Genomic DNA, 13,556 nt, shown 5'->3' on the forward strand with positions numbered 1-13,556 from the left:
TCATACTTTTTTTTAGGGAAAGGAGAGAGCTATTTTTACTTGTTTTGAAAAAAAAAATGAAATGTGGAGAGAAGATGATTAATAGGTTTTCATTTCTCTTAAACTCACCGATGAAATTTTCATTGTTAATTTGACACGTCAACAATGCTAGCAGAATTACAGATAATTTCTTTTATTTAATTTTTTTTGTTTGCATTTATTGATAGAAATTTTCTATCATAATTTTTGTTTATAAACCATAACATAATATTTTTCATTATGTTGCTTTTTTTTAATTTTACAATAGTGTTTGAAGTGAATTTTTGTCCTTTTAAAATATGAGGTACAAAAGAGACATGTCTCAAGAGACAATGTTTTTTATTTTTATCTCTAAAATACCTTTGTAAAATATTTTAATTTTAAAATTGTCCAACTAAAAAATATAAAGATAAAAATACTAATTATTATAGTTTTAAAACTCAACCTGGAACAAAACCCTGAGACATGGAGTAGGAGGACCAACCTTGGACTTGGGTTAACTTATTTTTTTAAATGGTCAAATGATGCAATTTGATTAAAAAAATTCAAAAAAAAATCAATGGGTTTATAACCTACCTAAGGGTGACTAAATTACAGGTTGACCTGGATTTTGATCGAGTCAAACAAGATCAATTCTTTCTTTATTTTTCTTAAACTTGGACTGACATATGCTCTGGGTGTGCTAGATCCCTGGTCAGCTAAGTACTAAGTTGACCTGTCAGACAGGTTTAGACTTTATAACTAAAGTTATTATATTATTATTAATTTCAACATTCAATATAAATTAAAGTAAAAGGATAATATCTTATTATTTTTTAAAATATATAAATTTGATAATAACACATATTAAGAGTAAAATAGATTTTTATATATTTTATTTTGTTTTATTTACCATCAACCAAATAGGATATAGAGGCATTCACTTTATTTAGTAAACATCATTACCAAATATAATTTTATTTTTATTTATTGTTTTGTCTTGTCTTATTTATTTTTATTGTCTTTACATATTATATATGAGGACAATAATCAAATTATTTTTAATTACATCGGTAATTGAGTAGACAAAATGGAGAACAAATCATGGGCCCTGAGAAACCAATTATAACTTACATTTCTTTTTCTATTTTGGTAAGTTATAAATTAATTATCTAAGGTCCATATTTGTAGGAAAGGAAGAAAAAGGATTGTTTTATATTTTTTATTTGGATAACTTACCTGGCCATCCTAAGAGTTTACACTAATTTTATTAGCCAATTGCTTTGATATAGAAACTAAATAAATTTGTTTGATTATATATAAAATTTTAAATAAATCAACAAACTGAATACAATCATATAGTACAAACAAAGAATGGAGATGAATATAATTTCGTTTATCGAGGCTAAGGTTTTTAGATTGGATCATTATATATATATATATATATATATATATATATATATATATATATATATACCTCTTTCATTGCAGGATTAATTTATCACCTTAATTAGAGTGTTTGTCGCTATTAATATGCAAATTAATTATATGAAAAACTCAAATCAATAATCGTGACGTAGAGAATTAGTCAAGAATGAATGTGCAACAGTACTATATTTCCTTGAAAGGCTTATCAACATTCTATATAAGAGAACAGGGATGATTCCTTCATCATATTGTCGGTCCCATACCTCATTTGGTACACACACTATGGTAAAGATGAGCAAATTCAATAATGCATGCCTTTTCATTCTGTGTTTTTTTGGCATAAGATGTGAAAAAAAAAAAAACTTGGATGATTTTGCTTTGCAATGATATTTATCTAGATCTATTACATCTCCACCAACAAGTGTACTAGCACAAGATGCCATATTTTAATGTGTTGAACCTCATGAAAGTCCATATTAATTAATATTTGTTCGATTTGCAGGATCTATTTGCTATAATATCTATCACTACTCTGATATCCATCTTGCAAATTAGCGTTAATGCTGAATTTAATGTCATAAATTATGGAGCTTCTGGGAATGGGATCACTAACGACTCCTTGGTAAAAAGTTTTTGTTGAGGGACTTAATCGTTTTTATTTTCTTTGTTATTTTCTTGGTTTTTATTTTTATTTTTTTTAACCAAGGTTTCTATTTTTATTTGATCTAGGCATTCTTAAGGACATGGAACAATACGTGTAATGCACCTGGCACTTCTACGATGATCATACCTAAAGGAAAGACATTTTTCCTGAACCCCTTGACCTTCAACGGTCCATGCAAGGCTAACAAAATCAGTGTTATGGTAAGAGAAGTTAAAGATAGAATTACTTGTTAAGGGATTCAACAAGAGAGGATTGTTGGCTTGATAGTGTGCTCTTTTCCTTAATCATAAAAGGTCAAATTTCAATAATAGCATGATTTAAACCGGGTAAAAAAAAAATTCTTAATATATAAAAACTGATTCGAAAATACTTTTATTCATGAACAGAAAAAATAAAAGGAATTAATGGTTGAATGACTTGGCCATAATGTAGCCCAAGATACCTATCATTGCATGATGAATTATGTGACTTCGCTCTTCTTCTATTCTACTTCGTCGTGTAATAGAAAGACCTCAACTTGTTTGTTCATTTATTTATTTATTTATTTATTTATTTATTTATTTATTTATTTATTTTTACTATCATTAATTTAGTTTTCTTGCAGTTTTATGGCCGTGTTATTGCGCCTGATGGTCCAAATAATTGGAAAGAAAGGGATTTGTCAACATGGTTACGCTTTAAGGACATAGCTTGGCTAACAGTAAGTGGATCTAGGCTCCTGGATGGACGTGGTGAAGGCTGGTGGGATGCCTCCTGCAGATACCGCCCTGGAAAGGTAGACTGGGCTGGTGGTTCATAAGTGATAACACTGTAACTAGCAAGCAAACTAGCTTTATTTATGAACACCAGGTTTTCACTGCTTCATTTATTAATTTCTGATTTCTATGTTGCCCTCAAAAGTCTAACAATTACTGTGTTCGAATTTTTCTGAACAGGGATGTTTCATTCTTATGCCCACTGTAAGTAATGCATTTCGATCTTGCGGTTAAACTCTCTATTACTAGAAAATATGGACACTGGAAGTTAAAACATTGTGCTAAAGGCGAAAGAAAGAAAATGTAGTTGGGACAAACATGGTATTTGCTTTCGATACATGCAGGATCATTTTTTTGGAATCTTTACAGAAAAACAATATTGTCTGAAAAAACTGTGTGATGTACATAATAAAAATATTAGTTAATTGCTCTTGATCTACACAAGTATATGTTGAAGAACTACACAAGCCCAGAAAAGAAGAAACGAGAGAAATTAATGAACTTTAGAATCTTAAAGCGTATTATACATACAATGATTTTGTAGGCTGTAAGATTCGAAGGATGTGAACATTTGCAAGTGGACCACATCAACATTGTAAACAGTCCACAATTTCATATCACTCTCTGGGGAAGCCGAAATGCAGAGTTAAGATTCTTAGACATACAGTCTCCTGAAAGCAGCCCTAACACCGACGGAATTCACATTTCATCCTCTAACGATGTTACAGTCCACGACTCAATTATTGGTTCTGGTAATTAATAGTTAATTTAGATTTTGTAAGTATGTAATCAAAAGTGCTGATCATGCATGTCAACATAACAGGTGATGATTGTATCTCCATTGGAGATTACACTTCTAACATTACTATTCTTGATGTTTCTTGTGGCCCTGGTCATGGTATAAGGTAAGTACTTGTCTTTAGTCTTCATTAAATTACTACATCTATATATATATTCAGTTTTTTATTTCTGCTAATTTATGATCTTTTTATACATAAAATATGGAGAATGTCAGTGCCCGTTTTCAAACAAATTAAAAAAATATTCTTTAAAAAAAAAGGAAAAAAAACGAATGTGATCAAGTGGATAGTTTTCTCCAAGACGTCATCCCATGAATTGTAGAATAACTAAATTGCATGAGATCACTTTTCAAATGGGATCTGTTCATAGGATAATATTTTTTGGGAAAAACTCCAAACGCGATTATCAGCAGTAACCTCAGTATTTTTGTTGCTCAACTTTGAAACAGCATTGGGAGTTTTGGTAGGGGTAGAAATGAGGTGGAAGTGGAGGGCATATTTGTAAGTCGTGCTAACTTCAGTGGTACAACCAATGGAGCTCGGATCAAAACATGGCAGGGGGCTAGAGGTAATGTCAGAGATGTCCATTTCTCTGATTTAATCTTCACAGAAGTGGAAAATCCAATTATCATCGATCAGCACTATGGTGATCCGCAAGAAAAAAATGTAAGCCAAGTTTAATTATATGATTTTGGATTAGAATAAACATTACAATCTGGTCTCTGAAATAAATGGTGTTTTCTCCGATTTATGATTGTGAAAGCAAACCGGGGTGCACATAAGCGATGTGAGCTATTCTAGGGCACAAGGCACGACGAAGACAGCAGTGGCTATCAACTTCAATTGTAGCAGTAGCGTTGCTTGCACCAACATCGCGTTAGACAATATTCAGTTGAAATCATCTATTCGAGGACAACAACTCTCTTCTTTCTGTAACAATGCTTATGGTATCACTAAAGGGATTGTGTACCCTAAGTCCTGTCTAACGTGAAATATCAACGTGCATGAAGCCCGATAAATTATCTTTCATCGCGATATTGATATTCGATTGGTGCAAGTATCATAAAAGAGACTATGCAATGAACTATTGCATTATTTAAAGTAGTCATACATATTTCTTATTGTCTCACCCAATATTCTGGCAACTTGTTCTCTTTCTTGAAAAAGAAAAAGGTTTCTTTTATTGTAGTGAGAGAAAAAGTCTTATCTTATGAAAAAAAATATTAGACCCAATAATTACTATGAGTGATGTTTTCTCTCAGGATGAGAATAACCAGTAATTTGCATAAAATCTTTTTACTTCATTAATAAGACTTGGTTGCTTAAATAGCAAAGCCAATTAACAACCCACGTATTTACAAGTCAACCGAATAAAAAAATACACGACTAACAGAAATACAAATAAATACAAAGGGAAAGAGACCCTCCCATACTGCCCGATGCACGTCTTCTAATGAATGGACGTTTGAGTGCATGGGACATGCAACCGAATAAAAAAACACACGACTAACAGAAATACAAATAAATACAAAGGGAAAGAGACCCTCCCATACTGCCCGATGCACGTCTTCTAATGAATGCACGTTTGAGTGCATGGGACATGCAACCAACTGCCCGCATGATTGCACATGTGCAGTGCATGGGACATGCACACTTACAGATATTTGAGATTTGGTTTGAGGCCACGAGTTGAACATCATGGCCTATCATTACTTCCTCCAGGAAGAATTTCCTTGTCCTTAAGGATGGTAGGCCAGAAGTTAGCGAGCAATTGTTCAGTGAGCTCCCAAGTGGCATCATCAGTGGAAAGATTTTTCCAGCAAACTAAGCTCTCCTCAACAAGGTGGCCCCTATATTGTTTGATCCAACGAGTATCCAAAATCTTTTGAGGCTCTAAAATGACCACGCCTTCATCAGCGTGATATGGAAAGGTTTTAACAAAGACACATGGAAAACGGGATGGATTCGCGAGTGAGCAGGTAGTTGTAACTTGTAAGCGATAGGCCCACATTTTTCCAGAACCAAGTAAGGTCCATAATAACGACTGGCTAGCTTTTGATGGACACGTTTGAAAGTCGTTTGCCGGCGATAAGGATGTAACTTGAGTAAAACCAAACTGCCAACCCCAAACAAGACATCCCTACGTTTGTGATCTGCCATTTGTTTCATACGATTAACTAAAAGTTCTAAGTTGGTCTTGAGTTGTTTAAGTAAGGCATCGCGATGTAACAATTGTTGATCAACTTCATGTACAGCCGAGAGGCCTTCAGTGTACAATGGAATGGATGGGGGTACACGAGCATACAACGCTTGAAATGGGGTCATGCCAGCAAAGATTTGGTACGTGGTATTATACCAATATTCAGCCCATGGAAGATAACTGGTCCATTTGCAAGGCCATTAATGAATGAAACAACGCAGATACTGCTCCACACAATGGTTAACTATCTCCGTTTGTCCATCAGTTTGTGGATGATACGCAGAACTAAGCTTTAATTTAGTACCCGACAACATAAAGAATTCTTGGCAGAATTTACTAACAAAAATGGGATCGTGGTCACTGATAATAGAAATGGGCATGCCGTGAAGCTTGATAATTCCTTCTACAAACTTGTCAGCCACAATTTTAGCAGTAAAGGGATGATTTAATGAAAGAAAATGAGCTGATTTGCTGAACCTATCAACAACCACCATAATTGCATCTTTTCCCTAAGACGTGGGTAATCCCTCAATAAAGTCCAATGAAATATCATCCCACACCTGGCAAGGAACAGGTATGGGCTGTAGAAGGCCTGCTGGAGCCATTGTTTCAGTCTTGATCTTTTGGCAAACTTCACATCCTTTAATATACTCCTCCACTGATCGATCTATCCCTAGCCAATAGAACTGTTGGCTCAATTTCTTGAATGTGCGTAAGATGTCAGAATGCCTACCTATTTTAGTGTTATGCATTTTGTGGAGTAAACGAATGCGTAAGGAATTATCAGCAGGAACAATAACTTTCCCTTTGTAGAAGAGCAGCCCATCACGCCACTTATACTGTCCTTCAAGTTGATCATTGGCCAAATAACCTTTCATCTTGATATAGTGATTAGTTGTTGCGGCGTGTTTGATATCTTTCCATAGACTGACTTGTGGAATAAATGGATGGTTAAGAACGGGACTGCCTTGTTTCCTAGATAATTCATCTGCTACAGAATTTTCACGCCCTGGTCGGTATAAGATTTTGTAGTCGTAGCCTAAACGTTTAGCGACCCACTTTTGCTGTTCTGGTGTGACAATTCGCTGCTCCAAGAGATACTTAAGGCTGCGGTGATCAGTTTGAATAAAAAATTTCTTGCCCAGAAGATAAGGATGCCATAAATGGATAGCCTCAATGATAGCCAACATTTCTTTTGCATATGTAGACCAAGATAGTTTAATGACACCAAGTGCCCTGCTCATGAATGCCACTGGTTTACCTTGTTGCGACAACACAGCACCAATGCCTTCATCAGAAGCATCAGTCTTAGTAGTAAATGAGTCGTTAAAATTAGGCATGGCAAGTGTAGGAGTTATGGTCATGGCATGCTTGAGTGCAATCAACACAGACTCTGCCTTATCATCCCAAACATACTGGCCTTTATTGAAGAGGTTGGTGAGAGGCCAAGCAAGAACACCATATTGGCTGACAAACTTGCGATAATAAACTGTTAAACCCAAAAATCCACATAAAGCAGAAATATTAATAGGGCGTGGCCATTCCACCATTGCTTCTACCTTTTTGGCATCTACTTTCACTCCATGATTTTTGACTATATGTCCCAAATATTCCAGCTCCTATTGCCCAAAGGCACATTTACTCCACTTGACAAAGAATTGGTGTTGCCATAGTATGGACAAGGTCTGCTGGACATGCTCTAAATATTGTTCCCATGTATTTCTATAAACCAAGATATCATCAAAGAAAACCAAGATGAATTTTCTAAGATGTGAATGAAAGATTGAATTCATAATAGCTTGGAATGTAGATGGCATATTGCATAAACCAAAAGGCATCACCAAGTACTCATAATATCCATTATGTGTCCTGAATGCAGTTTTTGGTATATCAGGAGGACTTACCCTGACTTGATGGTAACCAACCCGTAAATCAAGCTTGGTAAAGTATGATGCACCATAGAGTTCATCCAACATGTCTTCAACAGTAGGAATTGGAAACCTGTCTTTAATTGTGGTAGCGTTGAGTGCATGATAGTCTGTGCAAAAGCACTAGTTACCATCCTTCTTCTTAACTAAGATGACTGGTGATGAGAAGGGACTAGTGTTAGGTTGAACAAGTCCGGAGTTTAGCATTTCTTGGACTTGTTTCTCAATCTCCTCCTTCTGATAATGAGCATAGCGATATGGACGTGCATTCACCGGTGCAGTGCCTTCTTTCAAAGGAATACTATGGTCAATCTGTCTGGAAGTTGGTAAACTAGAATGGTGCAGTGCCTTCTTTCAAAGGAATACCGTGGTCAATTGACACGACGGAAATATTGTTGTCTTCTTCCAAGTGCAGGAGTGTCAAAGGCTCCATAAAGACATTAAAAAATTCATGCAACACTCCTTACATGCTAGGTTGAATGCCACCCTGTGTATCTTGTATAGTGATTTGTAAACAAAAGGCATATATGGCACCATTGAAACAAATGTCTTTTGAGATTTCTTTAAATATAGCTACTTGAATCTCATAGTTGTGTACCCTTCCAACCGTCTGGCTTTATTTGCCCAAAAAAATTCCATGGTTAATTGTTTCCAGTTGCAAACCACATACCTAAGTAACTCCAGCCATTGAATTCTCAGCACTAAATCCAGCCTTGTAATTGGTAGAGAATATAGTATTAAGGAAAAAAATAGAGCCTTGTAGGTCTACCTAAACCTCGTTGAACTTTTCTTGACACTTGAGATTCTCCCCATTCGCTACCCGTACTGTGAACGCCTTTGTAGATATCACTGGTAGACGCAGTAAGTTTGCCATTCGCTCACTAATGAAGTTATGTGTGGACCCGCTGTCAATTAGTGTGAATATGGCATGAGAACCAATTTTGGCAGTTACTCACATGGTTTTGGGTGCAATCCATCCTGTTAATACATGTAACATAATCTTAGGTTCCACAAATTCCTCAAGGTGCTCTGCAACATGACGTTTGTCATGGACATTGTCACAAACAGCTTCATCGTCTTCATCATGACCTTCTAGCATTAGCAATTTTGCTCCTTGACATTTATGCCCTACTGTGAAACGTTCATTACAATTAAAACATAATCCTTAAAGTCATCTCCGCTGCATTTCATCCCAGCTCAAATGTCTTATCGATGCCACATGTATTGTTGACGTTGTTGGTAAAAGGGCTACAGAAGCTCGTACCAGTGGTGCTGAACATATGAACTTCCTCTGTCTCATAAGCTTATCATCTTTCATTCGTGCAAACCTGATAGCATCCTTTAATGTTTGTGGCTTAAACATATAAATGCCATATGATATGTCCGACCTCAAACCACGCATAAAAGTTCCCACTAAAGCCTTTTGTGTCCAACCCCCGACTCGATTGCCTAGTGATTAGTATTTAAAAGTGTATTTTTTGACTCGATTGCCTAGCCGTTCAAATTCTCGCTGGTATTCAGGTAAGGATCCAGTTTGTTTGATTCTTGAAAGAGCTTCATCGAAATTCTCACACTTTGATAGTCCAAAGCGAGCCTAAAGTTCATCTACAAAATTCACCTAAGCAATAGCACGTCCCTCATCTTAGAAATTCCTGCGAATCCACTACCAAAGATACCTTTTATGTTTCAGTCGTATTCTAAAACTCAAAAAATTGGTTTACTCTATTGAACCATTCGGTTAGGTCATCTCCTGAAAATCTAGAAAACTCAAACTTTGCTGTTTTGGAAGATACAATTTGTCGCCCTCCATCATGGCCCTCACGATATTGATTACCATGAGTTATAGGTTCCTGGTTAGCCAGCAATACATTGAAGAGACGATTGAGGGTTCCTCTAGCTGGCGATGTCTATCAGCCATATGGATCTCCATTCTATGTAGTCCATCTTGGATTTCACCAAGAGTAATTTCTAGTTGCTCAATACGTTCTTTATTGGTTCCCATAACCTGGTTCTGATACCAATGTTAGAACCCAATAATTATTGTGAGTGATGTTTTCTCTTAGGGTGAGAATAAACCGTAATTTGCATAAAATCTTCTTACTTCATTAATAAGACTTGGCTGCTTAAATAGCAAAGCCAATTAACAACCCATGTATTTACAAGTCAACCAAATAAAAGAACACACGACTAACAGAAATACAAATAAATAATAATGGAAAGAGACCCTCTGATACTGCCTGATGCATGTCTTCTAATGAATGCACGTTTGAGTGCAAGGGACATGCAACCAACTACCCGCACAATTGCACGTGTGCAGTGCATAGGACATACACACTTACAGATATTTGAGATTTGGTTTGAGGCCATGAGTTGAACGTCGTGACCTATCAAAAAGTCGTCATCTAATTATATAGTTACTTGACACGACTAAAAGGTTGATGTCTTCTCCCAAGTGCAGGAGTGTCGAAGTAATAAATAACCCGGCAAGACCGGGGTCGAACCACAAGGAGGTTAATTGTACAAATTATAAACAACAATAATAGCAATAACAACAATAACTATAATAATAATAATAATAATAATAGTAGTAGTAGTAGTAATAGTAATAAATGCCATCTGATATATCCGACCTCAAACCACACATAAAAGTTCCCACTAAAGCCTTTTGTGTCCAACCCCTGACTCGATTGCCTAGCCGTTCAAATTCTCGCTGGTATTCAGGTAAGGATCCAGTTTGTTTGATTCTTGAAAGAGCTTCATCGAAATTCTCACACTTTGATAGTCCAAAGCGAGCCTAAAGTTCATCTACAAAATTCACCTAAGCAATAGCACGTCCCTCATCTTAGAAATTCCTGCGAATCCACTACCAAAGATACCTTTTATGTTTCAGTCGTATTCTAAAACTCAAAAAATTGGTTTACTCTATTGAACCATTCGGTTAGGTCATCTCCTGAAAATCTAGAAAACTCAAACTTTGCTATTTTGGAAGATACAATTTGTCGCCCTCCATCATGGCCCTCACGATATTGATTACCATGAGTTATAGGTTCCTGGTTAGCCAGCAATACATTGAAGAGACGATTGAGGGTTTCCTCCAGCTGGCGATGTCTATCAGCCATATGGATCTCCATTCTGTGTAGTCCATCTTGGATTTCACTAAGTGTAATTTCTAGTTGCTCAATATGTTCTTTATTGGTTCCCATAACCTAGTTTTGATACCAATGTTAGAACCCAATAATTATTGTGAGTGATGTTTTCTCTTAGGGTGAGAATAAACCGTAATTTGCATAAAATCTTCTTACTTCATTAATAAGACTTAGCTGCTTAAATAGCAAAGCCAATTAACAACCCATGTATTTACAAGTCAACCGAATAAAAGAACACATGACTAACAGAAATACAAATAAATAATAATGGAAAGAGACCCTCTCATACTGCCTGATGCATGTCTTCTAATGAATGCACGTTTGAGTGCAAGGGACATGCAACCAACTACCCGCACAATTGCACGTGTGCAGTGCATAGGACATACACACTTACAGATATTTGAGATTTGGTTTGAGGCCATGAGTTGAACGTCATGACCTATCAAAAAGTTATCATCTAATATTATAGTTACTAAAAAATCATAAATAGTTTACAAAGTTCTAAGATAAAAGACTAGTTATGTTAAAGAAAAGATATTATTACTCAAATGCATCATATTTAAAATAAGTTGCATTACTAATTATCCTTTATTTTTAATGATATGTTGTGTCTAATACCACTAAGTGGATGTGTAAGCTTGAGTCTACTCATTTTAAAATCCGAGTCATCTTTGCCACTTAAATCATAACTAGTTTACAAAGTCAAGCTTGAGTCTACTTATTTTAAAATCCGAGTCATCTTTGCCACTTTTAATTGTTTGGCGAATTCACATATCGACAATCATTTACTTTTGATTACAACCTGTGACTATTAATAATCTATCAAGTTATACAAGTGAATAATTAGGTGAGCCTTTATTAGGCTAATTGAACATAACCTAAATCCCAAGAGGCATTGTTACTAACCATTTTGTTTATGCAACATCGGCCTTTAGATAATGCTTGTTCAAATTCATTTATCCTATATTACTAAGGATCACTCATAATATTTTTGTTAAATGCGGTTTTGGTGCTCCAATACTAAATATTTAAGCAGTTACTATTATCGATTCATTTACTTGGAGGTGGGATCTAGTGACAAATACTTTGAACTTGCTATGAAAAATTAGTACCCCTAATTGACATTTGAATTTCATTGATAGATATTAGACTTAAAGGCTTAAAATTTTAAAAGGAAAACATGTTTTAAAAACAAAAATACTAGGGTGTTACTCCTTTTCAACTTTTAAGATAATAGCTTATTATAAGTCAATTAATGTCAAACATTAAAAGTGAATAACAAAATATTTTTTTTATGTGCTTTTAAAAAAGAGAAGTTTATGAATGGGTTTATGGAATGTCAGCTTGTAAGGGCTTTTTAATGTGGGTTGAACCTTCAATGAATTTTATAACAAGTTATTAAATAAAATGCAAATTTATATATAAGTGTGACCATTATCCTTTCTTCAAAAAGCAAACTTTCATATAAATAACATAAAGAAATGGCCAAGAACATCAAATATGAGCAAGATGCAAACGTTAAAGGATTTGACCTAGAAATATAAAAATAAAAAGATTTGAAAACATAATGAACGCATTCATAATGAACATGTATTCACAAAACAAATTCAATTATCCATATATATATGCAATTAATCTCAAAGTTTGTACAAACCCAATGATTTCATCACAAATACACATTTAAATCAAACATAAATCAAAATAATCATTCATCAAACGTTTAGCATTTGAAATGGACCTTCTAAATTTGATGAGATGGAATAGATTAGGCTAAAACTGTGGGTGGAAGTGGTAAAAAAATGTTGGAAAAGTTGGTAATGGTGGCTCGAATTTCTTCATGCCATTTGGCTAAACCATAGAAAGCACCATTTTTTTTCTTTTTCTAGTGGTAATGTAGGTATTGGTCATCACCATTTAGAGAAAGATATCAATGATCAAAAAGTTCAAATCTTTTTTTTCTCTAATAGTATTTATTTTGAACTTGGCTTCCAACTCATTATCCAACTTATTGGTGGCAAGATATGGAACGTGGACCACTCTATAGGTTATGCCACTCCTTGGTTTTCCCCCCTAGTTATGGTGATATATTAAGCCACCACCAATTATGGAGTAGGATGTGATGGTTTAAGGTTTCAATTATATGTTGTTCCTTTTTTTTATTTACTATTGTTTTGTTTTTTATTTTTCTCTCTTGGTTTCTATTTGATTTATGGTCGTTATGAATAGCTATGCTACTAAGGATGTTGTGGAGGAGCTTATTGTGGTTGGTAAGGGATATAGGCGGCAAACCACCAGTGAAGCAAGTAAGGATATAGCTAAGGTTTTTGGTTACATGTTGGGTTTTGGTAAAAATGAATATAAGTCCATTTTTGCTCTTAAATGATGGCTATGTTTTCAAGTGGAGAGGATGAGTGTAATGCCTAAAAATTCTATGACAATAATTAGTACTTAAAAGTGCATTTTTATCAAGATTTTATATCATCATTTTTCACTTGAAGTATCAATAACTCTTTAACTAGAGCATGTTTTATAATAACAAGTTTGATGTCATAAAATACCTTTAATTTATTTTTAAATGTTCATCCTAAATACAAGTCTATCACATAAATGAAAGGATTGAATAATGAGTTGAAGTATT

The 13,556-nt window shown here is 34.8% G+C and overlaps 1 protein-coding gene across 1 annotated transcript; it reads left to right on the top strand.

Annotated features, from left to right (window-relative positions):
• Nucleotides 1-1,371: 1,371 nt before the first annotated feature.
• LOC105113307 (Pectin lyase-like superfamily protein) lies at nucleotides 1,372-4,635 on the top strand. Its single transcript, XM_011009435.1, has 9 exons — nucleotides 1,372-1,407; nucleotides 1,928-2,047; nucleotides 2,155-2,289; nucleotides 2,694-2,864; nucleotides 3,025-3,048; nucleotides 3,389-3,596; nucleotides 3,668-3,749; nucleotides 4,094-4,310; nucleotides 4,408-4,635. Exons 1-9 carry the CDS (start codon nucleotides 1,372-1,374, stop codon nucleotides 4,633-4,635), a joined length of 1,221 nt encoding a protein of 406 aa, XP_011007737.1.
• Nucleotides 4,636-13,556: the final 8,921 nt, after the last annotated feature.

This window comes from Populus euphratica, unplaced genomic scaffold, assembly GCF_000495115.2.
Source record: "Populus euphratica unplaced genomic scaffold, PopEup_1.0 scaffold402.1, whole genome shotgun sequence".
In the NCBI taxonomy this organism is placed as follows: domain Eukaryota; kingdom Viridiplantae; phylum Streptophyta; class Magnoliopsida; order Malpighiales; family Salicaceae; genus Populus; species Populus euphratica.

Bases quoted from the DNA above. Each gene is read 5' to 3' on its own strand.
- LOC105113307 (XM_011009435.1), top strand. From the start codon at position 1,372: ATGGAGATGAATATAATTTCGTTTATCGAGGCTAAG. The intron at 2,290-2,693 runs GTAAGAGAAGTT...GTTTTCTTGCAG, and splicing joins CTAACAAAATCAGTGTTATG to TTTTATGGCCGTGTTATTGC. The intron at 3,049-3,388 runs GTAAGTAATGCA...ATGATTTTGTAG, and splicing joins GTTTCATTCTTATGCCCACT to GCTGTAAGATTCGAAGGATG.